Source organism: Leptonychotes weddellii, chromosome 10, assembly GCF_054177405.1.
Source record: "Leptonychotes weddellii isolate Sample4059 chromosome 10, ASM5417740v2, whole genome shotgun sequence".
NCBI lineage: Eukaryota > Metazoa > Chordata > Mammalia > Carnivora > Phocidae > Leptonychotes > Leptonychotes weddellii.
Window position 1 is genome coordinate 31,057,412 of NC_138378.1, and position 26,824 is coordinate 31,084,235.

The 26,824-nt window shown below is 40.4% G+C and overlaps 1 protein-coding gene across 1 annotated transcript in view; it reads left to right on the forward strand.

Moving 5' to 3' along the window:
* The window catches only part of PLCB4 (phospholipase C beta 4), a 386,685-nt gene that overhangs the window by 292,073 nt on the left and 67,788 nt on the right, over nt 1-26,824 (forward strand). The window contains exons 8-17 of the mRNA XM_081832290.1: nt 3,581-3,662; nt 5,058-5,158; nt 5,827-5,884; nt 12,744-12,852; nt 16,993-17,203; nt 18,216-18,309; nt 20,385-20,464; nt 21,017-21,101; nt 23,794-23,884; nt 26,064-26,159. Coding sequence (XP_081688416.1) covers nt 3,581-3,662; nt 5,058-5,158; nt 5,827-5,884; nt 12,744-12,852; nt 16,993-17,203; nt 18,216-18,309; nt 20,385-20,464; nt 21,017-21,101; nt 23,794-23,884; nt 26,064-26,159 — 1,007 coding nt within the window. The remainder of the gene's footprint in view (nt 1-3,580; nt 3,663-5,057; nt 5,159-5,826; nt 5,885-12,743; nt 12,853-16,992; nt 17,204-18,215; nt 18,310-20,384; nt 20,465-21,016; nt 21,102-23,793; nt 23,885-26,063; nt 26,160-26,824) is intronic.

A 26,824-nucleotide genomic window follows, 5' to 3' on the forward strand; every position in this document is an offset into this window, starting at 1 on the left:
GGCTAGAGAATCAGGAAATGATAGCCAAACATTAATTGTGGGCTCTGGCTGGAAGTAGTCTTTTTTTTTTTTTTTTTTTTTAAAGATTTTATTTATTTATTTGACAGAGAGAGACACAGCCAGAGAGGGAACACAAGCAGGGGGAGTGGGAGAGGGAGAAGCTGGCTTCCCGCTGAGCAGGGAGCCCGATGTGGGACTCGATCCCAGGACCCTGGGATCATGACCTGAGCTGGAGGCAGATGCTTAACGACTGAGCCACCCAGGTGCCCCTGGCTGGAAGTAGTCTTAAAGGAGACCGTTGTGTTAAAGAAGCCTGAGAGCTTCAGGTATGGTCATGGCAGCCCAGCTCCTATGTAACTATTTATGTCCCAAAGGCTTAGCTCATCTGTGAAGGGAGTAGGACCCTACTGAGGCTTCACGGCATGAGTCCTCCCTGAGTGTTTCAGAAGATGGTGTTAAAACCATGGAGTGGATTGTAGGCCCGTTGAGGGCAAGGAAAGAATGAGACTCCCTTGGTTTCTAGGATCATTGCTATCTTAGTCATGTAAAGTCTGCTGGAACATGGAATTGAACCAGAACTCTAATAGGCCTGGGCACCACTCAAGGGTATTTGCTTTCTAGCATTTCTTTTGGGGAAGGTGGTTTATTTTGATTGAACAAAAAGTTATTGAGTACCTGTTAGCCGTGAAGCGCTATCTTGTACTCTGTGGGCATGGAGCTGTATAAAAAGAGTTGAATCAGTCAGTCCTTGATAAATAATCTCTCACGAAATGCCTATGACAGTACCTAAAATGTCCCCAGGCTTTGATAAATGTGTTTCTCTCAGGACCCCGTTAAAGGGGCATTCTTTGGGCCTCTAATGTAACTGGAAACTCAAAGAATTCACCTTTGCGCCACCACCCTCTTTACCTCTGAGGGAATCCATTTTAAGGCCCAAGCTCTTGGATAGCTGTCTGGAGCAAAGACCATAAATGCACTTTATTAGATAGACCGGGGGAATGGCCTTACTCCTATTCAGCTTCCTTGCTCCTCTTTTCCATCCTGGGTTTGGTCTCCTTTAGAATGAAGTGGGCAAGGGTGCCTGGGTGGCTCAGTTGGTTAAGCGACTGCCTTCGGCTCAGGTCATGATCCTGGAGTCCCGGGATCGAGTCCCACATCGGGCTCCCTGCTCAGCAAGGAGCCTGCTTCTCCCTCTGACCCTCCTCCCTCTCATGCTCTCTGTCTCTCATTCTCTCTCTCGCAAATAAATAAAATCTTAAAAAAAAAAAAAAAAAAAAGAATGAAGTGGGCAAATCAGTGGTGACGTTGCCCAGCCCAAGCCCCCTCAGGAAAGGGGGGCCAGAGAAGGAGCCCCTCTAGGCCATAATGCCACCTCCTCGCGTCTAGTTTTTGCACAGTCACGTTGTTAGGCTCTGCTTTGCCCTCACTAATATATTCCTACATGGATTTTCCTCTTTGCTGGCACCAGACACCCTATTTTTTTTCTTTTTCTCTCAATCTCTTTATCTGCCCCCCACCCCCACCCCCAGTGCAAAGGCTTGGATCTCCTCCTCCCGTGAGACATTCTTGTTCTGCTTCCTATTTACTTCTTGGCACTTCAGCAAGCCCTAGCCAAAAAATGCTATTCCTATGCCCTCTTCCCTTCCTCCCTGCCCTTCCCTCCCTCCACCCCACACCCAGGTTCTGTTTCACCAGAAAGGCTCAGGCCCTGTGCCTGCTACGGGGTTCACGACCACGTCGGTCAGTTCTCTTCTCATTGTTCATGCCTATCCAAACCTACCCGAAGCTCAAGTTCACTGAGATTGGAAGCAAACAGTTTCCTTCTGCAGGCATCCCAAATGTGGGGATGCTGTTGCCTGTACCTCTCACATTAACACCTAATTTTTTTTTAAAAGAACACTGAATAGCTACTTTCCCCTATTTTATAAAGGTCCAATAAATTGCTTCTCAACCCAATTTAGTGTATACAAATTCCATGAACTCTAGGGAAGTGGGAAAATGTGGGCATAACACCGTCTACCCTAGCAACCAGTTTACTTGATGCCAAATACATACGCTCTACCATGTCTGTAGATGTGTTAAAGAGAATCTGTGGGCCACTGTGGAGTTGAATGCAGCTGTGTCGAGCGCTCTTAAAAATGAACTTTTTGCAGTATTCTTGGACCAAGTATGAAACAATAAAGCTTTGAATGAGCACATAACAATTCCTTTACCTAAAGTTAGTTCTCCCCAGTCTATTTTGGAAAGTTGTGCACTTGAAGAGGTGCTTTCTCCCACTCATCAAGAATAATTGGCTCTCAGTGCTTACATTGGGATGTGGCTTCCACTTAGCGTGAATGGAAGAGTGCGTGACAGGGTTGGGCGTGGGGAGGTGCTGTTACAAAGCCCCTTGTGCTCACAGAGAAGGCATTCCAAAACCAAGCTTGCCAGATGAAATGGTTGTACCCTCATGTCAAGGCTGGACTTTTGAAATTAGAGTTTTAGTTATTATGGTGACAGATTCCCTGGGCTTCCAGCCACAGCATGAATGAAGACTCCTTTGGTTGGCTAAGGCATGGCTCAGAGCCAAACATGAATTCTAGGGTACCCGCTCCCATCCTCAATAGGTCATTCTGAGTGTCGCCAATGTATTTATCAGAAGAGGAAACAGGCTCATTAAGGTGTTGCTCATTTTACTAGTCTCGATGTACACCATACGTGCTAAAGGGCGAATCATTATTCAGAAATACCATGTATCAGGGTAGTACCAAGATTCTACTGCAACACTGAACTTTCCCTGTCTCCCCTCCCCACCACACCTATCCCTTTCTCAGTAAACTTCCTAATCCTTGAGGCAGCTGGTATTCAGAGTGGCTCGAGGGTGCTTACTCAGCTCAAAAAAAAAAAAAAAAAAAAATGTAAGGCCACCTGGGTGGCTCAGGTTAAGCATCTGACTTAGGCTCAGATCATGATCTCAGGATCCTGGGATCCAGCCTTGTGGCGGGTTCCTGGCTCAGCACAGAGTCTGCTTCTCTCTCTGCCTCTACCCCTCCCCATCCCTTGCTGGTGCTCCCCCCCGCTTAAATAAATAAATAAGATCTTTAAAAAATTTTAAAAACATATCTGATAGTGCATCTCAGCTGTGGTTAAGTTTGAAAGCAAGGTATAAGGGCCATCCAGGCAGAGGCTGAATTCTCTGGAGCCTATTTTTCTACCCCAAGCCTAGATAGTGTCAACATGAGGTTTTATTCTAGACCTGTCCCATCTAGCACATGCCTTTTTCCTGAGAAAGTTATTTGGTAGGATCAAAATTTCTCATTGTTTTGGTCCACCAGTATGTATCTCCACAGCTTCTGGGTTTCCCAAGCACCCAGGGGGACACCCATCTGAGAATCAAGTTGCCTCGGAAGTGTAACCAAAGGGATATTGCAGGAGCTGGTTAGGGAAGTGAAAAATACCTAAAAATAAAAACTAAATGTATTTTCCTTCCCCTTCTCCCCCTGCCATCCTACAGTCCTGAGTATCGCTTGGGTTTTTGCCTCATAGAAAACAGAATTAACAAAACGTGACTTTTTTTTTTTCCCCTTCTTTTCTGCCCTAGTATTACTAGAACTTTTGCATCGGGGAAAACAGAAAAGGTGATCTTTCAAGCACTCAAGGAGTTAGGTCTTCCCAGTGGAAAGGTATTTATTCATTTAATCATGTGTTTCTAAAACGATTTTGTCTATTTATGTTCTCATATGAAATAAGCCAGCTTATTTATGTTCAACTGATGTCATTTAGATTCAAAACTGGTTACAGTCACATCAAGTACAAGTAACTTTCCCTTCTGCCCGCCTGCCTGCCTTTTGTTTTCTGGGCATTTTAAACTAAATGTTTTCAAATTCAAATAGTGTACTTCAAAATGTTTTTATCAACTTTATTAAGAAAAGGAAATGACAGCCAGTCTGCTCTTTTACACAGCTTGTAGAAAGCTTATTTTATTTTATTTTTTGAGAGAGAGAGTGGGGAGGGGGTTGGCACGCAGAGGGGGAGAGAGAGTATCTCAAGCAGGCTCCACGCCCAGTGCAAAGCCAGACGCCGGACTCCATCCCAAGACCCTGAGGTCATGATCCGTGCCCAAGTCAAGAGTCGGGTGCCCAGGGCACCTGGGTGGCTAAGATGGTTAAGCACCTGCCTTCGGCTCAGGTCATGATCTCCAGGTCCTGGGGTCGAGCCCCATGTTGGGCTCCCAGCTCAGCAGGGAGTCTGCTTCTCCCTCACCCTCTGCCTCTCCCCCTGCTTGTGTGCATGCTCTCTCTCTCTGTAATGAATAAATAAAATCTTAAAAAAAAAAAGAGTCGGATGCCCAACTGACTGAGCCACCCACGCGCCCCCAGAAGGCTTATTAGAGAAGCCCATCTGCATTGCCTTGACCAAGCACAATGTCAGCCTGAATAATTGACTAATAAATCCAGTTCTTCAAGATGGCTGTGGAGTATTTTATAAAGCATCCCTCCCTTACAAACCATTTGTATTCCTGGCCCTTTGGATTTAGAATAATTGAAACTAATTTATTGACTGCAAGAAAGATTTTAACCTGTTACTACTTTAACAAATCCAATTTGAAATACAAACTTCAGGATGAAAAGTAAAATTTTATATGGTTGTCCTGAGCCCCTTCATGTGGTCTTGTGAAAATTCACAAGATAAACATAAGTAAACACTTGGTTTGATTTTTTCAGCATCCTTTAGGCAGGCACTTGCTTTTCTCCATCAAGGAGAGAAAGAGGAAATGTTTCTTTATATTTGTTTTATGGGGTGTTTCCCAGAGCGAGCCCAGCTGTAGTCAGTGTTTGAACACACAAGTTATGGCTGCCCATGGTAACCAGAAACACCCATTTACACCTGCCGGGTGCTGGCGGGACGGCCTGACCACAGCTGGGATTGGCCGTCTGGCTTCTCTCAGTAAGAATCAGAGATTGAGGCCCTGGGAATCCAAGGTGGTCATTGCTTTACTTCATGATCCTGTAGATAGATTCTTCCCCTCCAAGGAGAAAGATGTTGCATGAGTTATGACACTCTTTTGTTCTTTACAGAATGATGAAATTGAGCCTGCGGCATTTACTTATGAAAAGTTCTATGAACTGACACAAAAGATTTGTCCTCGGACAGATATAGAGGATCTTTTTAAAAAAATGTAAGTTCTACTTATGAGAAAATGTCACATTCTTGTCCCTTTAGATTTTTAAAACATTTTTTGTGGTAATGTTCTAATACAGTATGTTGAGAGTCTCTAGGATTATGTAGCTAGGGTTACATTTTCACCCCTTAGTTTATCACTGTAAAAGTTCACTCTGAGTTTTTGAGAAACTTTTACAAAAATTAATGGCAGCACCTGGAACGATTTTTTCCCCCCTTGCATTGGCTTTACTAACTACCTACAATTTTAACCTGCTCCTTTAGGTATTAACCCATTATGTGAACTAACTAGATTCGATTTGGAATGTTATTATGTTGTTGAAAAGTTCATTCATTCTAGTTATTTCAAATGGATGACTTACATGTTGTTTTTAAAATAACGGTTTTCAATAATGCTAAACAGAAGAATTGCAGACATTTTCTGTGAGCTAGTGGGAGTGTTTTCTTTCTCTTGTTGTTGGGTTGTTGCTTTTTTTCTTTTTCTTTTTCTTCTTTTTTTTTTTTTTTTTTGTTCTTACAACCAGTCTCTGGCCATTTTAAGAATGCACCACTACTTCAGGGTTAGAAATAAGTTTAGAATTATCATCAACAAATGTCAACATGTAAATCGTACCTACTGTAGCATCATATACAAAAACTTACTTTTTCTAATAAATTTCTTTTCAGCAATGGAGACAAAACTGATTATTTAACGGTAGACCAATTAGTGAGCTTTCTAAATGAAGTAAGCTTTTTCATACATTAACTCCATAAAGTCTGTGTGCAGTGGCTTGCCTCCTCCAGTGTCCCCATTGCATGCCCGCATCATACGCCCTATTCGCTTTGCTTCTGACCTGCTGATCTTTCCATATGGCTTTCTTTACCAGGTGCAAAAATCAGCTGCTGCTTCTGGGTGTTCATGCACTTCCTACACGTTGGCTTTGCACACTGCTTTTTTTTGTTGGTTTTCTTGCTGTGATGTATAGCTCTGGTTCTGTGTGTGCGTGTGAATTTTATAATATATTCATTTAATTAAATGTGTCTATGTTTTTGCAAGATGATATTTAAGGTACTTTTTTTTTCTCCTGTTGATCTCATTAAATAGAGAATGGACTGAAATTACTACACTGTAGTTGGATTCTCCATTGCTAACTTTTTCTCATACCTTTGCATGGACTGGAAAGCTTTATTTTTGTCTTTTAATGGATTGCATGTAAGAACGATATGTAGGTTCCAAGAGATTATTTTGACAACGAGCACAACAGTGGAGTTCCTGGGTGAAAATATAGTACATATTAGGCCAATTAGATTGCAGGTCAAATTTTTAGATTTTATTTTTATAACAAGCTTAGGGCTCATTTTAGAATATGATTCACTCAACAACCAACACTGGTTGACAACATTTGCTGAAGCACAAGCAAAAAATATTTTGAAACACATAAAGGTTGCAACTTTTGTTACAACTAAAATTAACTTTTTTTTTCTTTGTATGTACAAAAGAATGTTCTGTTCAGTGAAACCCATTGAAGCTCTTGCTCATCCAAAATGGAAAATGTACTTTTTTTTTCCTAGCACATTAATGGAATGGACAATATATTTTTGTTTCAAAACAATTTTTTAATATAATTTAACCATTATACCATATAAAGAGAAAATATTTGAAGAGAGAGTATCATGCCAGACATGAAGTATTGACCCAAAGAACAGGCAACAGGCAGACTGTGATTTGCCAGTTTGTGGAGACAAATCACATCTTTGCCAAAGGGCTTCTGCCCTGTTAGGGCTCAGTGGCTCCCAGCTGGTAGGGTTGCCCCGACAGAACTATGATAACCAGAGCCTAAAAGCCCTTCTGCCAGGAAGAATAGCTACTCCATTTATCAGCACAGTTGCCTCCACTTTTAATAAGCCTTTCAGTGCAATGCAATATTTATTTTACTTGAAAACATTGCAAGTTTTTCCACCCCACTAGTTTTTGGTCATGCGAATACTATGTTTAGAATCTTTACCCAGATATTATCCACATTCCTTTGCCACGTTACTCAGAAGTTAAGTTGCCTTGCTTTGTTTCCTTTAACTCCTTCCCCTTCTTCTGCTTTATTTTTAAGATTTATTGTTTTATTTCCTTCAGCTTCTTCATGCACTTTGGGTCACTCCCAGTCATCTTAAGTTTTGGTGAGATGGGCAGGAAAGTCTTGCTTTTGGCTAAAGAGGGAAGACCGTTGGGAGGCACGGAGAAAAGCTCTATCATTGGTTTGCTACTTCCTAGAAACAAGGTCTCTTGCGCATTCTGAGATGAAGCTGGCATCCAGGCATCTATGAAATATGACAGACACCTTACTATGTGTGTCACCGTGACAATAAAGAAACAATTCTGAAGTCTTGAGGATAGTGCGGTATTCATGGGCTCTTTATCTCACGCCTTTCCTCGTATGGGTTGTTTTTGTAAGCCTACCCAGTCATCGCTTGTCATTTTTATAAGTCTAAGACATAACATTTAATTTTTAAAAGATACGATCACCCATGCTTTCTGGCTCTGCCATCCAAATTCTTTCTTCAAATACTTATTATTTGATAAGCTTTTATATATCACTATCACGGTGGCCAATAGCACTCATTTGTTTTTATATTTTCTTCTGCGTGGCTTCTCATTCATGATAAGGAAGCATCTTTACTTTTGGGGTGGGACACATGGACTCCGTGTGATTCTTGATTTCTTTAGATCATAGAGACTACAAGATGGTCCAGGAAAGTGTACAGCCTTTGTTTTTAATCAAAGTGCCCAAATCTCGTCCTTTTCTCTCCTAGCAAACTGAACTGGAAAAACTAGATAGCAATCTGAATGTATCCTTGAAGAAATCTGTCAAACTTAGAAAACATTCTGCCAGCTCTTTGTAACCTTCTTTTGAGTCCTATAGTGGCTCTTCTCCTCTCTCCAAAATCAGAAGCACCCTGTAGGCAGAACACCTTCAAAACCCATAATGAAAGGAGATAGCATTCACTCGAGAAGAATGCAGGCATTGCAGTGTAAGAGTCTATGGCTCCAAAAGCTTAGATATAAACATTTTCAAAATGCCTTAGCTACATAGTGTCAACAAGCCAAAATTCAACACTGTGTTAGAAGCCCCAGATTATGTGATAAGATAGGAAAAATAAAGAGTCTCATGAATACAAAAGGACAGAGTCCTACTCATCGTTTGAAGATGATGATTGAGTACCCTATCAAAAATTATCAACTGAAAAACTCTTTGAATGAGAGTTCAGCAAAATAACCAGAGAAATGATTGACAAAGCAAAAAATCAATAGATGCATGTATACCAGCATTAACCAATTAGAACAAGTAATAGGGAAAAAAAGTCATGCTGCCTCCCACAACTTTCCAGCTTGTAAATCCTTTTATTCTTTAGATGAAATTTTATGTTCAGTGTACTCATGTCTATCTCCAGGAAGCTGGAATGAGAGGAGAGACTACTGGCCATTTACTATCTTGGTCACCGTAGAGGGGTTTGTCCCACCTCCTCCCTATCCATGTCATCAACACTTTCTAGCTTTTCACTAGTAGCTTTAGACCTGCTTCTCATCTGCTTCTCAGTCTCTCCTCAAAGCGTGATCCATGGACCATCAGCAGCAGCATCCTGTGGGAGCTTGTTAGAATTACAGAATCTTGGGTCCCACCCCAGACCTACTGACTTGAAATCTGCATTTAACAACATCTGCAGGTGATTGGTCTGCACATTAAAGTTTGTGAAGCACTGTCCTAGTGGATTACCTGGATTCCTCCTTGGAATGCTTAGTATGGACGGGAAGAATGTGAGAGTATCATATATCTTCTGTTATTCTCCATGATGGATTTAGTCATAGAAATCCACCACTCAGATCCTAAAATTTTGCCACAGCTATGCTTCTTGCTCCCATCAGTGAACCAATAGAAACTTCTCTTCTTCCTGCTTTCTGAAAATAATAAACCAGAGTCTGGGAGAGCCAGTAAAGGTGCTCACTGTGAGTTGCCATGCGGTTAGATACTGCTTCCAACTCTGTTCTCTATCTGTGGTGGGGCTAATTAATGTCCCTGGGCTTTAGTTAATTTCACCTATCTTTCCGCATTTCCAATGAGAAGCCAAATTGATTTCAGTTTTACCTTTATTCTCTCACAAAGATGATAACTGAGGGGGAGGGCCTACAGAATCAGGAGATGCATGGAGGGCTGGAGAGAGAGATCAAGATGAGAAAAAGAGGGAAAAGGTCTTAGATGACCACAATTTTCCAGAATTAGCTTTATTTTCTTGTTGCCAGTGATCTCTCCTCCTGCTTCACACACATTATATGATCACGTTAGGGCTAGACATGTTTATTTATTTTATTTTGCAGTTGTGTAGGAAAGGGCCTGTGATCACTTTCCATTTATAGTATCTTTATTGTTTAATACATAGACACAGAAAGAGAAGGAGGTGTTTAGTCTTACGGGTAAGCCTACTCTTGCAAATTATTCCTTTATCTTCTTTATATTTCTTCTGAATATTTTCTGTCAACATCTATCTCTCTCAGTGCTGCTTGGGTTAAAGCCGGTTGCTACCTTTTCTCAGTAAGAGTTAGGACATAATAATGGAGCAATGACCACTCTCTCCTCATGCACGTGGGCACGGTTCTGTGACCTATTTTCGGAAGCTGGTTAGATCTCACTTTACAAAGCTCTGGACGTCCAGAGGTGATTGTCGTAGGCACATTGCTTCCCCAAATCCCCACGGAAAACCAGCGATCCCTCAGAGTTCTGAAACGTTTGCCCCGCTGTGCTTACATCTGTGTGGGATTCTTCTGCAACCTTATTACTCTGAGGTCACCTGGAAGTGATCTTTTTCCTCTTTGTTGTTTCATATAAAAATTACAGTTTTGTGACTCTGATGCAAATCTTATCATCTGCTTCCTTGCCTTCGGACTATCCAGAGTGCACCATGCTTCCTTTTTGAAACATGAAAGTTTTAGTGAAGCAAAGATTATGTTATCTGGTGGAGTGATGCAAAGGCAAATGCAGTTTCATACTGTCTACTTTTAATGCTTATTTGCTGTAAATGTACAGTTAGGGGATTATGATGCATTCATTTTAGGGCTTGGTTTCTCGGCTTTTGCTTCTGATAGGCAGGATGTTCTAGTGACTGTCGTGCCCTGGGACTGAATTTTAATGGGCTTTAATTTAGGAGGACATCTCAAACATTTAGCATTCTGTCCTTGCAGGGCTTAGGTTTTTAGGTTGATTTGTTTTTTATATAACTGATAATACAAGGATGTTAAAAGGCATACTTTTACATGTTAGAGCAGTGTTGCTTAAACTTGAGTCACCTGGAAAGCTTTTCAAAACATAGATTCATGGGTTCCTCCCCAGAGAATCAGATCTGCTAGGTCTTTGATGGGGCCTGAGAATCTGCATTTTAACTCCCAGGTGTGGGAGATGCCATGCTGCCATCAACAGATCACATTATAAGTCACACCAGGCTCACATGCATAGGTATGCATATAAAGAGCACATAGGAGCGTCTGGGTTCCCCCTCCTTTACCTAATTTAATCTCTTCTCTCCCCTGCAGCTTAATCTCTTCTTTTTCTCACTTTTTAAATTCATATGGATTTGCCCCATCATCTCCATGAGCCCAGAATTCTTACCAATGAGCATATCTTTAAATCAAAAAGCCTACTTTTAATAAGGAAGTGAAATATAGTGGCCAACTGTGAAAATAACTGCAATGGGGTCTAAAAAGGACCTTTTCCTCTCATATCCATCTTCTTCCGTGATAGTATTTTATGGAGACGGAGGAGGAAATGTGACTAGAGAGAGTTTTCTGTTCGTTTATTTGTTTGTTTTTAAAACGATGCCTTCTCACCAGAGGGGTGGTGCTTGTCATGCCCTTGAATAGCGGTCTCTAGAGTTGCATGATGCCCATCCATTTCATAAATAAGATTGTAGCATGCCTTCATGTGCCTGGCCTTCCATGGTCCACCTCACAGTTTCTCTCTGCGTACCCCATGAGTTTTGTTTTTTATGGTTTCAAGGCTTGTTGTTAATATAACAGTTTCTGCTCTTGCACATGCATGGACGTGAGCTGTTGTGAGCTGTAATTTCTTAGATTACAACAGAAGCATGCTTCATTGGGATAAACTGACCAAAAGATACCGATTCCTTATGAGTTAACACTCTTACCTGGGCAAAGAGGTGGGAGGACCAGAATAGGCTAGGCCACAAGTGCTTGAGGAAATTACATTGTGCGTGTTGCGTTGGCCAAAGGCATTCATTCTGTGTTACCCACTTTTCAAACTTCCATCTCAGAACAAATGGGGAAGGGAAATCCATATGAACCTTTAACAATTGTTTCTCAAACAACTTCTCAGTGCTGTTTTTCAATGTCTGTGCATATATTTGGGTAAAGAGTTGTCGCCAAGGTTCTACCCATTGACCAGGTTTTGCTCACATCTGCTTCTCTGCCATGATTTCCATAGAAGTTATAGATTTGATGAATGACCAGGGTCCAATTCACGGTGAACATTAAGGAAGTTTCATGGACCCACTGCCTCCATATATAGACACACAGACACACACACATGCAGAGACATGCACAACACACACACATACAGAAAATTGTAGCTGAGTCAGTAAATTGGAGTTTTTTCACCACTGCTGTGAAGTTTGGGTGACAGAACTGCAGAAATAGCATTGTTCCTGGTGCCTCCTGTAGTACCATGAGCATCCAGGTGCTGATTTTTAAAGACTGACATCACCAGCTTCCTAAGTGCCTTAATCATTCATGGACTCCCCTTGCCCAGAGAATTTCCTCAGGGCAAACCCAGTTCTAGTTCATAGTGAAAAAGACTTTCTGAACTACTGATAATTCAAATACAGATTTTCATATTGTCAATAATTGATACATATCCTTGTGCCGATTAATTGTCATCATTATTATGACTGATTTGATAAATATTTACTCAAGAAAATGAAGTTTGCAGACTGCCCAAGAAATCTTTTCTTTATGTAAAAAAAATATATATATAATGAAAATGAAACGATGTTTGCCTGTTTTAACCTTAGGGATTTTTGTTGTTGTTGTTACTATTGTTTTTCTTTTTCGGCACCTAAGTTAGTATATTAACTATTTGAGTTATTTGGGTTTTTTGGAGGGTTTTTTTAGTTTTTGCTTTTGTTTTTCCTTTTTTTTTCCCCAAAGATTTTTGACCTCACTTTTTATAGATATTTATGCCAAATCTCTCACCTGGGGTATGGGGACTAGAAGACAGTACAATTGACATGCACATCATTTTATGTATCCTTTAGCTTTTGAGGGAAAATATATGTCTGTGTATATATATATATATATATATATATATATATATATATATTCTGTATTCTCTTTCTAGTTCAGTGAGGGAAACCAAAGCATTCCCAGTGTTGGACTTTTTTGAAGTATATTTTAGGGAGAAAGACAGTAGGACAGTGAAATCCTATCTTTGTAACTGTAAATGTGATATTCTCAATATATCTTATTTTAGAAATTATGTACTTTAGTGATGTGTAATGCCCCAAGGGTGAGAAATGTCAACCTAAATGGGGTTATTTTCTCATCATAGCATCAGCGAGACCCTCGACTGAATGAAATTTTATTCCCATTTTATGATGCTAAAAGGGCGATGCAGATCATCGAGATGTATGAGCCTGATGAAGATTTGAAGAAAAAAGGTAATAAAAGTGAAAAAAGATAATTTTCTTTATTAAAGAAAAAGCAAGACTATATGCAACTTTAAACATTCTTGGATTTTTAGTTAAAGACATCTTTAAATGCTTTGGAGCTCCCTAGAGCCAAGGATTTTTAATGGACTGATTTTTTTTTTCCCTGTTCTAAGTTAGTATAAATTTTACCTTACATCAGAATTTGCCCATGCTGCCTGAGGTATAATGTAAATTTACTACATTATTAAACACATGGTAGTGATATTTTCCCCATTGTCCTCTCTTACATTCGATCTTTAGTATTGCCTAATGCTCAAACTGCAAAAATGCCCATACAGTGTCTGTTTGCAATCTTGGAAGGAATTTCACATCTTATAAAAGTTTATACCTTCTTTTTCTCCCTTTTGTTTTGCCAAGCCATGTAAATTTTAATACATGATTTGATGAGCCTTCCTATCATTAGACCTCTGTTATGGAATACAAATGCAACTGATAGGAAATTAAATGCTCAAGAATCAATTTAGCAAATTATTGGGGTTTCTGAACATTTGCCTCTTTCAATGAAACATTGGAAACAGTGTGCTGTCCATTCCAATATTTGACAAAGAAAAGGCATGGAGAGGGAACTGAAGATCAGTCTTATAGCAGTGGGAGGCTCCTGCAAAGGATGGGAGAGGTGATGCTACCATAATTGGACAGGAAGTCCTGAGAAAAGAGCTACCTGAGCTCCAGCCTCAGCCTTGTGTCCCAGTAGAGAGTTGAAGGGAGATTCAGGTCCAAGTTCTATCTCTCCAATGTGCCCCTGGGCATTAGGGCCTCCGGTTTCTGAGTTCTTTTTGCTTTGTATCTCAGTGAATGTGACTGAAAGGTTTATATAATCTCTGGACCCACATAGAACCCGTGTATATGCATGCTGGCCCACCACAACACATGACCCACCCCTGATATTTTTCCAAGTCAAAAAGACATACACTTACACTTCCTGCTAGGGCCCCGAATACCTCCTTTCAGCAAGAGTGCTTCCTTATTTACCTTTCTACCAACACTCTGAGTATTACTATTTATTCTCCATTGCATGGGATTAAAGTGAAGGGAAGGGTGGCTTGATAGATAATATAGCACTATTTTGATTGGATTCTTGTTGCTCCCCTGTCACTGTGTGACCTTGAGCAAGGGGCTCTATTCCTGGGCTTCGGTTTCCCTGCTTGTAACCTGGTGGAGCCCTTACAGTCATTCAACTAGTATTTCGCTCCCCTACTTTCATTTCTTAAAGTTTATAGAGGGCTGACTGGGTGCCAAGCACTGTGCCAGATGTTGGGGATTCAAAAGCAAGTAAGGCAGTTGTGATCTGTTGAAGGACAAGGCTCAGCAGTTCCTTGGCAGTATGATAAATGTTAGGATAGAGGTGTCTCTCTCATTATTTCCAAAGTCCTTCCAGGTCCTAAAGTCTATGAAATTACATTGACACACATAAAAATCATAGCTTCACCATTTCACAAATGACAGAAATTTTAAAGTCTGCCATTCTTAAGTATGGGTGAGAATGTGGTGCAAAAGGCGTTATAAACTTCTGGGAAAAGCATAAATTGGTACAAACAACCACCTTTTTGAATAGTTTGGCAATAATTGGTAGAGTGGAAAATATGCCCCTCCTACAGCCCAGCCTTTCCACCTCCAGGTATATAGGTAGCATCTCCCATCTCGTTCCCAGCTCTGGATGTCAGAGGAAGTGCCCTCACCCAAGTCAGTGCTTTTACATTTCTTTCTACACACGACTTTCAAATTCTCCACTCCTAACCTCTAATTTCAACTATAGACCTGCGGTAGAATTCTCCATTTGGATACTGAATGGGCATTTCGAATGTATATGTACAACATGTTTTGATTCTCCCTGCCCGTAGGCCTGTCCCCTTCTCAGCCTGGAAAATTGTACCATGGTTCACCCAGATTTCAAGCCAAAACTCTTGGAATCTTCCTTGCTTCCTTGCTTTCACATCACTTCTGATCCATCAGCAAAACCTACCAGATCTATCCTCAGAATAATTCCTGAATAAATCACTTCTCACCATCTCTACCTTCATCGGACTCTCCAGGCCTACATCATGTCTTCCTGGACGATGCCAGTTGACTTTTAACTAGTCGTCTTCTTTCTACTCAGTGCTCTACAGTTTATGCTCCACACAGCAGCCAGACTAAACCCTTAAAAACTAAATCTAATCGTGTTATTCCACTCTTCAGAACCCTCCAAAGGCTTCCCAACACATTTAGAGTAAAATCCACAGTACTTAGCAAAGACTTCAGTCTAACTGATGTAGCTTTTGGCTTCCTCTCCAGCCTCATTTCTAACTACCTTTCCCCTCAGTCACACACTCCTGCATCAAGGCCTTTGCACTTGCTGATCCTTCTACCTGGGATGATTCCCCAGATTGCATGTGGCTTGCTACCTATTCGTGAATGTGACCTCCTCAGGAGGGCTTTTGCTGGCCACGTATCTAACACAGCATCCTGGTCATCCTTGATCACCTTCATTCCCTGCTTTCTATTTCCTTCTAGCACTTGCGTGATATTACATTATACTTATATTTATTTGCTAATTTATTTGTTCTCTTTCCCATAATACGTTTCATGAAGGCTGGGCGTGTCTGTTTCTCCCATCACTCCATCTGTCCCGGTGCCTTAAAAAGTACTTGCTCTTAGAACGGATGTGTGTGCCCAAGGAGATAGGTACACGGATTTTTATTGTAGTATGTTTATTTATAATTAGAAATTACCTAAATACCCATCAACAGAATCATTGACAATAAATGGGTATATTCATACATGGATCTACTCTACATTCTACAATCCTACATACTACCACTACGCATACTACTGTACATTATTCAGGGAAAAATAAATGACCAAAAGCTATTTACATGAACTGAATAAGTTCTAAGAAAATGTAAAAATAGCAAGTTGCATATGCAAATAGTGGAATATCTTTTATATAAGCTTTTAAATACAGCCGCCTATTTGGTTAAAGGCGTATGTAGTAGAGTTACAAAGCTGTTTTGAGAATGTTCAATACAAAAAGTTGGGAGTGGTTGTCTAAAAGGGAGTAGAAAGAGGGACTGCATGCAGTAGGATGGAGGGTGGGAGCACAGGGTGCTGCAAAGGCATCTGTAATTACGTATTCCTCTGAAAAATGTAAAACAAATAAGGTAAAATGTTACAAAGCTGTGGTGTGGGCCCATAGTTATTTATTATGCTATCATCTGTACTTTTCTATAAGCTTAACATCAGTTCATAACTTGCCAATGCTTAAATAAAAACAAAAAGCTGAGATGGTCAATGGTTGACAGGGTAAGAGATGTAGAAATGTTGATCGCTTCTTCTGAGACCACAGGGGACCTGCCCTGTATCAGAAAGGATTGACCGAAATGAACAGTGGCTCTTGGAGCCACATTTCAGTGATAACTGAATACTCTTCTCACCAGTCCCACACCCTGTTTCATAGATAAAAGAGGAGAAATGAATTGTTGAAACCCAGAGAGGCTGCTCATCCCTTCTCTGATCCAGTGAGAACAATAGTGCCCTACAGTTGTAGGTTTTCCACTTGAGCCCAACGTGGGGCTTGAACTCATAATCCTGAGATCAAGACCTGAGCTGAGATCAAGAATCAAATACTTAACCAGCTGAGCCACCCAGGCACCCCTGTTTTCCACTATTTTAAGAGCCCCTCTCATATGTATTCTTCTTTACCATTTATGACAGTCCTGGAAAGCAGATGTGGCCAGGATTTCCCCCCATTTGACATAAGAGGAGGTTGAGACCCAAGAACATAAGGAGTGAGTGGTAGAAATGGAACTGATGAAGGTCCCCTTGACCCCTGGTCACCACGGCTCCTGGGGCTGCACTTCTGAGCTCAGGGAATCGTGTGCTTCTGCCATCCTACTTACAAAAGCAGAACACCACCTGTCTTTTTGAATGCATTAGGTTACTTGTAATGTGCAGCTCTTATTTTGTTCAAGTTCTGAAGGATGAAGGTCCTTGGGAACGAGAATGAGAAGTTTTTACTCTTGATTAAGTTGCCTCAATTTTCAAGAAGAAAAACGTGAGAGGTGTATCTTCCGAGCCACATGTCTACTAGCTGTTCTTTTTTTCCCTTAGGCCTCATATCAAGTGATGGGTTTTGCAGATACCTGATGTCAGATGAAAATGCCCCAGTCTTCCTGGATCGTTTAGAACTTTACCAAGAAATGGACCATCCTCTGGCCCACTACTTCATCAGTTCTTCCCATAATACCTATCTCACGGGCCGACAGTTTGGCGGGAAATCTTCAGTAGAAATGTACAGACAGGTTCTCCTGGCTGGTTGCAGGTCAGAAACTCAGGACAGCTTTTTTTTTTTTTTTTTTTTTTTATGATGCCCTTCAATTTAATTGACTTTTCTCTAAAAAAAAAAAAAAATAGGACGCAGTATTCAGAATGAAAAAGACCTTTTTCCTTCCCTTTAATTGATTATCCTGGTCATATAACCTTGAAAAAGAAAATCTCTGCTCCAGAAAGTTCTAGAATCCTCCTTTGGGCCAAAAGACATTTTTTACTGTAAATTTTAATTATCATCCCCTTTTGATCAAAATTGCAAAAAAAAATTTTTCAAGAAGTCATGCTAAGTTTCTTACTGGTCTGAAACATTTGCAAATTTAGCTCTGCTTAATGTTAAAAGTTCTAAAATGTCATTCTCTGAGAATAAAGATTATTGAAAATGGTTTTTCTTCTATGGAAATAGGCAAATATTTGAGGTTTAAAATATGGAAAAAAATGCTGAAAGTGAAAAATAAGAAATGTAGTTACATGATGATATTTTTTTCTTGGTTACCATTAACCATACCTTACTTTTTAATAACTCACTATTTTTTGTGTATGGAGAGACACTAAGGAAATGACATCACTACTTCTGTCTCTGAATACTTGACACAATGAGAACATTTTCTTTTATGGCCAAAGTTACATCATTTCACCTAACAAAATTTTAAAAATTGTTCTTTAACATCATCTAAAACCCAGCCCGTATTCAGATGTTCCCATTTGTCCCCAAATTGTCCTTCATTGTACCTTTGTCATGACTGGAATTTCAGCCAGAACTTCACTGGTGGTTGTATCTCCTAAGTCTGTCTTAATCTCTGACAGTTCCTTTTTGATGACACCAGCGTGATAAAGAATATAATGTGATTTTGGCCTAATACTCCATGAAATAATCATGTTACTTAACTCAGTCCATGTTCTACTTCTTTAAGAAAACAACTTATTTTGATGTGTCTTCTTTTAATTTGCACACACACACTATTTTATTATAAGAGTTCAATATTGTAATTTCACTGTGTGCCTAGATGTGTTGAACTTGACTGTTGGGATGGAAAAGGTGAAGACCAAGAACCAATAATAACTCATGGAAAAGCGATGTGTACAGATATCCTTTTTAAGGTAAGTTTCAAAATAGCCATAGTCTTTTCCAGACTATCATAGAGATAGATGGAGTGGAGAAAACAGGTTATTCATTTTCTCAAGTGTTTTGCTTTCATATTCCTTTCCCCCAGTTTTGAAGAGAAAGTCAAGAAAACTGTTTTCTCCACTTCATAGCACCATCTTTTTCTAACTTTGCTGCTTTCAAATGGTGACAGCACCATATAATGAGGTTTCTCTGCCAGAGTCCCCAGACTCTAATTACTTTAAAAACAGTCTTCTGTTTTCTTGCTTACTTTGCATTCTTTCTGAAGGACTTCCAATGGGCGTAAAAAGATAAATAGAATACATAAAATCAAATAGATTATAAATAGTGCCTGTAAGAGCAAGGAGCTAAGTGAGTGAGGTGAGAGTTTATGAATCCTCCATAAGAAGTCCTATAAACTGCCAAGCCATGCCACAAATGGGCTCCAAACTTTCTAGAATTTAGTGCAAGGAGAGAAACATGATGATTCACAAGATTTGTAAACTAGAAACAGAGCCATTGATCCAAAGAAGCATAGTTTTTCCTGGTCCTGATGCCAGAGAAGACTTTTCCCCAAGGACCCTCAAAGAGAGGCATCTACAGTTTTACAGACAGACATTTCAGTAATGGCCTTTTGGTGATCTCTATGTACAGTTTGAAGGTTAGTTTCTTACAACACTCCTCAATATGCTCCAATGATAGCCTGCCAAAAGACAAGTCAAAAAATGAAATTCTGTGGTTGGCCAATATTCAGGTACATGTCTCTGTCAGTTTGGTGCAATTTGGAATAGTTATTGCAACATCTGGAGCAGTGGTTCTCAATCCTGCCTACATGTGGGAAATCACCAGAGGTATTTGTAAAAACAGATGCCTAGGCCCTTTACCCATAACACTCCATGCACATACCATTTCTCTTAGCCAGATGTTGGTGAATTTTGAGCATCAGTGAATTCAAGATTATGTTCCCTGAGAAGGAATTATACTCCCTGAGAAGTATCAAGAATATATTCAAGTGGGAAGCCATGAGTTTGCACAGCCAACCAAACTGACAGGAAGGGTTGTCCTCTTTAGAGAATTAAGGAGCCTAATAAGGAAGCTTAACTGAAAAGAAGGCTATTTCTTCTCAGCTCAGAGGTGAGCAAAGGAGAACCCATGGGCAGAGCCAAAATTTTCCTCAAGGACTTAATTCTTGATCAACTCAAGTGGACAGTCAAGGTCACAGGAGTTTTCACCTGTGAAGAAGCTTTAAGCAAGAATAAAGGACTTAGCCATAAGGATGCTCACTAAAATACTCCAGGATTATCTAACCCAAGGCATTAGATGGGTTTCAAATGGACTTCCCTAGATTACTGTAAAATTTTTTTCCAATTTAACTGAATTTTTCCTGTGGTTAACGATAAGCCAGTAAGAATTTGGGGATTTTTACCAAATACGATGCTGTGGTTGTAGAAACATCAGTTTGAAACCATGCTTTCTAAAGCTAAGCAGAGAGCAAGGTCAGCCATCTGTGGGAAGGATATGCTCAGCTCATTCAAAGGTTGTTTCAAATGACTGAGCTTCCAGTTCAGAGAGAGGCATCCAGAACACCTCCTGTTTAACCTCACATGTTGCTTGATCAAGGAGAGCACCCTCCCTCGTCACCTCCTCCCCCCCATTTTCATCAGACTAATAAGAAACAAGGGATGTTGCAAATGTCACAGGAATCTTCATCGAATTAATGAAATGTAGCCAAAACCTCACCTGCTTTTCAGCAAGAAAGATGAGCTCTGAACCTGTCTTGTCAGGTAATTGAGCAAGGAACCAGCATGCCATTGAGATGAAATTTCTTGCCAGTTAATAGCGCCATAATGTTGGAGAAGCCAAAGTTAGCTTTGAAAAAAATTGTCGTTAACCATTAGTTGCGCCTGGGTCTAACCACAAGGAGACTCCACCTGTAAAGGTATCAAGGTGAATGGGTTCTCCAGGTCTTAATTGCCAGAACTGACATTTGGAAAAGCTGAAATTAATAGTCTCTGAATGGTTTCAGGTAACTTAATTTATTTTTTTGGTCTTCTCTTTTTTATCTTTAAAGGATGTTATTCAAGCCATCAAGGAAACCGCATTTGTCACATCCGAATATCCTGTAATTCTCTCCTTTGAAAATCACTGCAGGTATAATGATGCGTTCTACTTGAAGTATCTATTACTCAATCCCCACTGCTGCTCTACATCTTTTTAAATAGCTGAATAGTTTTGGGAAGTGGTAAGGACACTTGGTCTTATGCAAAAAAAAAAAAAAGAGGGAGGAAAAAACCCCCAAATCACTACCCCCACCACCACCTCCAAAAAAAATACAAAGGGAAAAAAACAAGTCATCTTGATGTGTTTTAGAGATGTTTCCTCTAAAAGGTGAGAGATCAGGACACCTTGCTCAAAGTTCCACTAAGTTGGAAGATTTGGCAGTGGATTTGAAAGCAGACTTGATGAACTTGAAAGCCATTTTTTATTGTTTGCCAGCTCTTATTTTGGGGGGGGCAAAATCTACTTTTCAAACTATACCAGTTAAAGTCTGTGGTATGTAACCGAGCATCTCACCTAGCATCAAGAGGACAAGCGTGGATTTTGCAGAGTGGGAGTTTTTAATCACCTAGGAATGGATGTTTCTTATTCTTGGACGGTTAATGGATGTTTGAATTTACAAATGCCAGTGTTCTCTCTCTCCAGCAAATATCAACAGTACAAGATGTCCAAATATTGCGAAGATCTATTTGGGGATCTCCTGTTGAAACAAGCACTTGAATCACATCCAGTATGTATTTTTAGCAAACCATATTTCTAACCTGAATGGATTTGTTTTGAAATTCATTTCTAAAGGGTCAAGTAGTGCTAGAGGACTAAAGATCTTCATATTTATTTAAATTCATTGGTATGGAAAGCTTTCGTGCTTCGGACAGATGTGTAGAGAGACATAAAATAAACATCTGGTTCAATTTAATTTAGAAGGTCTCGAGGTCTTTATGGTTTTTGAGATCTCAGTTGTAAAGTTTTATAAAATGCCCAGGGGCCAGGAGTCTATACTCAGCATTTGTTCTCAACTTGGTTGTATGATAGAATCATCTACAAGGACTATTAAAAATACCTTTGCCAGGGCCCCACTCAGAGATTCTGAGTTAATTGATCTGAGTAAGGCCTGAGCATGGTGTTTTTAAAAAACCCTCCATGTGAATCAAATGTGCACATAGGGTTCAGCACCCATGGGAGCCCATTGCTATGAGAAGTCCCCTAAACTGAAGTCACAGGAGTCTGAAGTTCAAGCTCCCAACTCCAAAACAAATATTGGGGGTGCCTGGGTGGCTCAGTCGGTTGAGTGTCCGACTCTTGGTTTTGGCTCAGGTCATTATCTCGGGGTCGTGAGATGGAGCCCCATGTTGGCCTCCACACCCAGTGCAGAGTCTGCCTGAGAGCCTCCCCCCCGACTCGTGCGTGCACCTGTATGCATGCTGTCTCTCTCTGTCAAAGAAATAAAGTCTCTAAAAAAAAAAAAAAACGAAAAAAACCCAAATACTTGGAAAATATTATACATCCATTTTTTTGAGCTTCATTTTTACACCCGCAAATTGCTTCATACAGCAAAGAACTTTTAACCTGTGGCCCACAGATAGGCTTTGTGAGGTCTGTGACCTCATTCTAATTGCGTACATTTTTTTTTTTTGTATATAATTATTCCAGAGAGTTCATCACATTTTTTCAAGGATCCATAACCTCCAAGTGGTGAAGATCCACTGTGCCAAGATGTTATGAGTAGTAAGAGAGCTAACGGGATTAAGTATAAAGTACTTTGCAGTAGTAAAAAAAAAAAAAAAAACTGGAAAAAAAATCTAGGACACAAGGATATTTGCATCCTTTGCACCCACCCCCGATTGTCTTCAGCCTATGGACGCCATGCTCCAGGCTCCCTGCCCCTGTCCGTGCAGCATTCCCTGTTTTCCCTGCACGCTGGCCTGACTTTTGGCTGCCAGTGGCTGAAGCTTTTCCTGTGAGGTGGGGTGCTCTGGTCCCCGGAGCCTGCTCTGCCCATATGCGAAAGACAGGCCAGAAGTGCTGGAGAGCTCACACCCCTCTCCCTTGGCCCTCTCATTCGGCAGGAGGAACAGCTCCAGAGCAGTCAGGCTCCCCAGCCGGACCACATGCCTGCCCCCTCGGTGATAACTTGTCTGATAACACCCCCTTGGGGTTGGCTGCTTGCCTTCTTTTTCTCACTTTCCCACCCCCTGTTGGACATTCCTGAGGCTGCTGCCCAAATAGACTATGGGACTATTCACATCCTTGTCTCAGAGACTGATTCTGAGGGAACCCAGACTAAGAAACGGCCCTGATTTTTTAATTTTAGTTTTACTTAGGCCCTCTGTTTGCTTTTCCTACTGGGCTAAGGTGCTTGCTTCTGTGGAAAGATCCCTGTATGTTTCGTAGAGTGATATGCACGTACATGATAAGTGTTGTGGGGAGGGTAGATGAATACACATGGGAGTAAGACCTCCCTGAAGTAAAAAGCTTTCAGTCTTGAGGGGGGCTGTGGGGGAGACACAGAACACACAGGTAAAACTATAGCTACAAAGGAAGATGGCCTGTGACCTATTGAATACTTACTAGAGATAGCCAGGTTCAAGAGAGATCACTGGGGAATGAACCAGTTACAGCAGGCTTTGGAAGGAAGCAGAATTTTGACAAGAGCTTTGAGGCAACACAGACATAGGAATGCACAGTGCTTTGCATGTAATAAGTAGTAAAAGGATTACTTTTGGGAAAAAATGAATGGATGCATGGAAAAGATGGGTGGGTGGTTGGGTGGGTGGGGGCGTACATGGATGCATGGGACAATGGGGAATGGGTGGCTAGATATGGCGTAGTTGTATGGGTCAGAGGTAATAGAATAAAGGACTTCGCTTTTGCAGACATAAATCCAAGCAAACGAAACCACAGTAGAGGTCAGGTTTCAGTAATTGACCACTCCCTTCTTGATTCTCTTACTGAACCTACAAAACACAATCCCAAGTATTGGGGTTACATCAGCCTACTGAGTAAACAGGCTTCCTAATACAGCTGAACACTTGGGGGGATCAGGGGAGCCTTTGACTTCTGCCTGGGAAAGCCGTTCTGACCCTAGCTATCACAATGACCCCTTATACTTTACCCGATATATAAAAGGAGCAAGACCTGAAGTTGAGCAGGAGCCCTCCCCCAACAGCACCCCAGGTCAGACCCAGCTCCCGCTGGGGAAGGTAGAGTGGCTCTGCATAGCTCTGGGAGACTGTGGATGTCAAGTTTGCAGTCTAAGGCAGAGTTGCATGCAGTAGGCTGATTGGGGTTGGAGAATGAAAACATAAAACTGTGCGGACTGCCATCTAGTGGATGTTGGGCTGTATAACAGGCCTCCATGCTCTGGGCTGGGAATGAAACAGAAGCAGCACATCATTAATTCAGCCTTTTCTGTTTATCTCTAGCTTGAACCAGGCAGGCCCTTACCATCCCCCAATGACCTCAAAAGAAAAATACTCATCAAAAATAAACGGCTGAAACCTGAGGTTGAAAAAAGTAAGTCAAAGACACACACCAATGATGAAGCATACACTCATTGTGTGTTTGGACAATTCAGCTGTCTAAAATGAAATCTATTTTAAAACCACTGATGTGGGGGAGGAAGGGAGCATAGCAGTGTTGCATATACTTTTCAGAGTGAAGTGGCCACATTGACATTTAAGTGTAGGTTCTTGCAGTGGGAAAAACATATTCATATATTCATAGGATACAGGATTTGGAATGATCCCAAGGCAAAATGAGAAGAAAATGAAAGAGGAACTATAGAATTTATAGAAGGAACCGGGGTTTTATCATTTAGTATGCTTTAAAGTCCTCTTAAAAGCCTTTTGCAGTTTGCCTTTGTGAGATATACATATCTAGGGGTCCTAGGTGAATGTGTGAATGTGTATATGTGTGGAGAGAGAGAAATGATTTTATATTTTCCCTGGAGATTTTTTTGAAAATATTTCCTTTCGGCCAATCTCTTAATTCAATGAATTGGTAGCATTAAATATTGGTATGATTACATTGTGTTTTTACCCTAGGTATTCTAAGTTTTATTTTTTTGAATTTAAATTCAATTAATTAACGTATAGTGTATTATTAGTTTCAGAGGTAGAGTTCAGTGAGGCATCAGTCTTATATGACACCCAGTGCTCATTACATCACTTGCCCTCCTTAATGTCCATCACCCAGTTACCCTATCCCCACACCTGTCCCCTCCAGCAATCCTCAGTTTGTTTCCTATGATTAAGAGTCTCTTACGGTTGGCCTCCCTCTCTGATTTCGTCTTGTTTCATTTTTCCCTCCCTTCCCCTATACTCCTCTGTTATGTTTCTTAAATTCCACATATCAGTGAGATCATATGATAATAACCTTTCTCTGACTGATTTCACTTAGCATAATACACTCTGGTTCCATGCACGTCGTTGCAAATGGCAAGATTTCATCTTTTGATGGCTGAGTAGTATTCCATTGTGTGTGTGTGTGTTTGTGTATATATATATATATATATATACTGCATCTTCTTTATCTAAGTTTTAAATTACAGTAATTATTATTTATTACAGAAGGAATACCATAGGAAAATGAAAACAACAAAGAAAAATATAAGAAAATAATAAAATAGCACTGAGTTATATATTTTATACATAGATACATGTACTATAGCTACATGTTTAGACATACATTTTTGATAAAACTGGGATCATGTTAAATATACTGATTTTTTTATTATCTTTAATTCAACCAATTGAATATACTTACATTCCTACTACAGTTACTACATACTAACTTTTAATGTATGAAACACTGCAGAATTTATTATGTGGGATATGCTACCATTTAGCTGGTCCCAAATTGATGGATTTTCATTTTACTGTAAAAACAGTGATAAACCTGTGTCAATGTTCATTTTGTACGTTTGCGCAGCTTCTCTTTGGAATCGGTGCAATTCAAGTTGGTTGGCCAAAGCATATATACATTTTATATTGTGATGCATCTTGTTATACTGTCTGTCAGAAAAATTGTACCAATTTACACTCTCACCAAAATACAGGAGAATGCCTGTTTCCCAGTGATATTCTTACTGCTGGCATTTGGCCATCTTGTATGTGTGTGTGTCTGACTGGTAGAAGGAAAACGAGACTGTGGTTTTTTGATAGTTATGTTTTTAGTAAGTAGTTTCTTGATATATCATTATCGATAACATGCTTCTATATCTTTTTCCATTTTCAAAATTCTTTCGTGGATCTTACTGATGTATAAGAGCTTTCTATAGAGGATAATAATCTCAGGTCTATCAGTCACAGACATTTTTGTCCTGAAGTTGTGTCAGTCTCCAGTGTGCATGTCTCTTTTACATCACTTTAATATCATCAGTCTCCAAACCATGGGCTTTTGTCGCCAAGCCTAAATCCTTTTCAGTGACTGAGCCTTCCTCTCAAACGTAGGACCAGAACTTTGGGCATTTCACCCACACTCCCATAGTTCCTTCATCAAGTGTAGACAGTGTGACAGTTGCACGTCCCGTGAGAAGTCCAGCCAGCAGGTCCAGGTGAGACAGTGGCCTTAGGAACATAGCCATGAGGAGCTTAGACAATACATTCCCTTCTCAGTGTTGATCTTAGGACTCTGGCTTTGCAAATCATGTAGCATCTGTCACCATCTCCTTCCTGTTGGTTTTGAATAACAGAACAGCTCGAGGCTTTGAAAAGCATGATGGAAGCTGGAGAATCTGCCGCTCCAGTTAGCATCCTCGAGGATGATAATGAAGAGGAGATAGAAAGTGGTGAGTTGGTTTTCTTTTAATTTATGTGTCACAAAAATACTTTTTTAAAAAAGTTTATCTTTAAGTACTCTCTACACCCAATGTGGGGCTCAAACCCATGACCCCGAGATCAAGAGTCGCATGCTCTCCAACTGAGCCAGCCAGGCGCCCCACAAAAATATTTCTTAAAATAAGAAAAACATGAGTTTGTCTCCATGGACTCTTTTATATAATGTGATGGCTTAATTCTTATTAGTCAAGTGTGTATTCATGCACCAAGCTTTAATCTTTTGGTATTTTTTGGTATTTTTCCAAATGTTCCTTCCAGTTTACCTGGGCACTAGATTTTTGTGGCTTAATCATCTCCCTTCCTGTTGTGCATTCAGCTGCTCAGCAGAAATTCACAGCCAGAGAATCCTTGCTGTAGAAGGCAAGGGGTTGGAATAAAAAGAACATTTGCAATCCCTTCCTATAAACAAAAGCATAAACTTCAAGGTTGTTAATGATGATAGTACTAAGGCAAGTTACAAGGAAAGGAACATGAGTAGGGACCCTCAGGTAAATGATGGGTTTGTGTGCACACACAAAATGAACTGGAAATTCAAAGCCAGTATTAAAATTTCAAGTTGAAATTCTTTCAAATAACCAGCTCACCAGAATTATCAATATACGTAGGTAATTTTAGC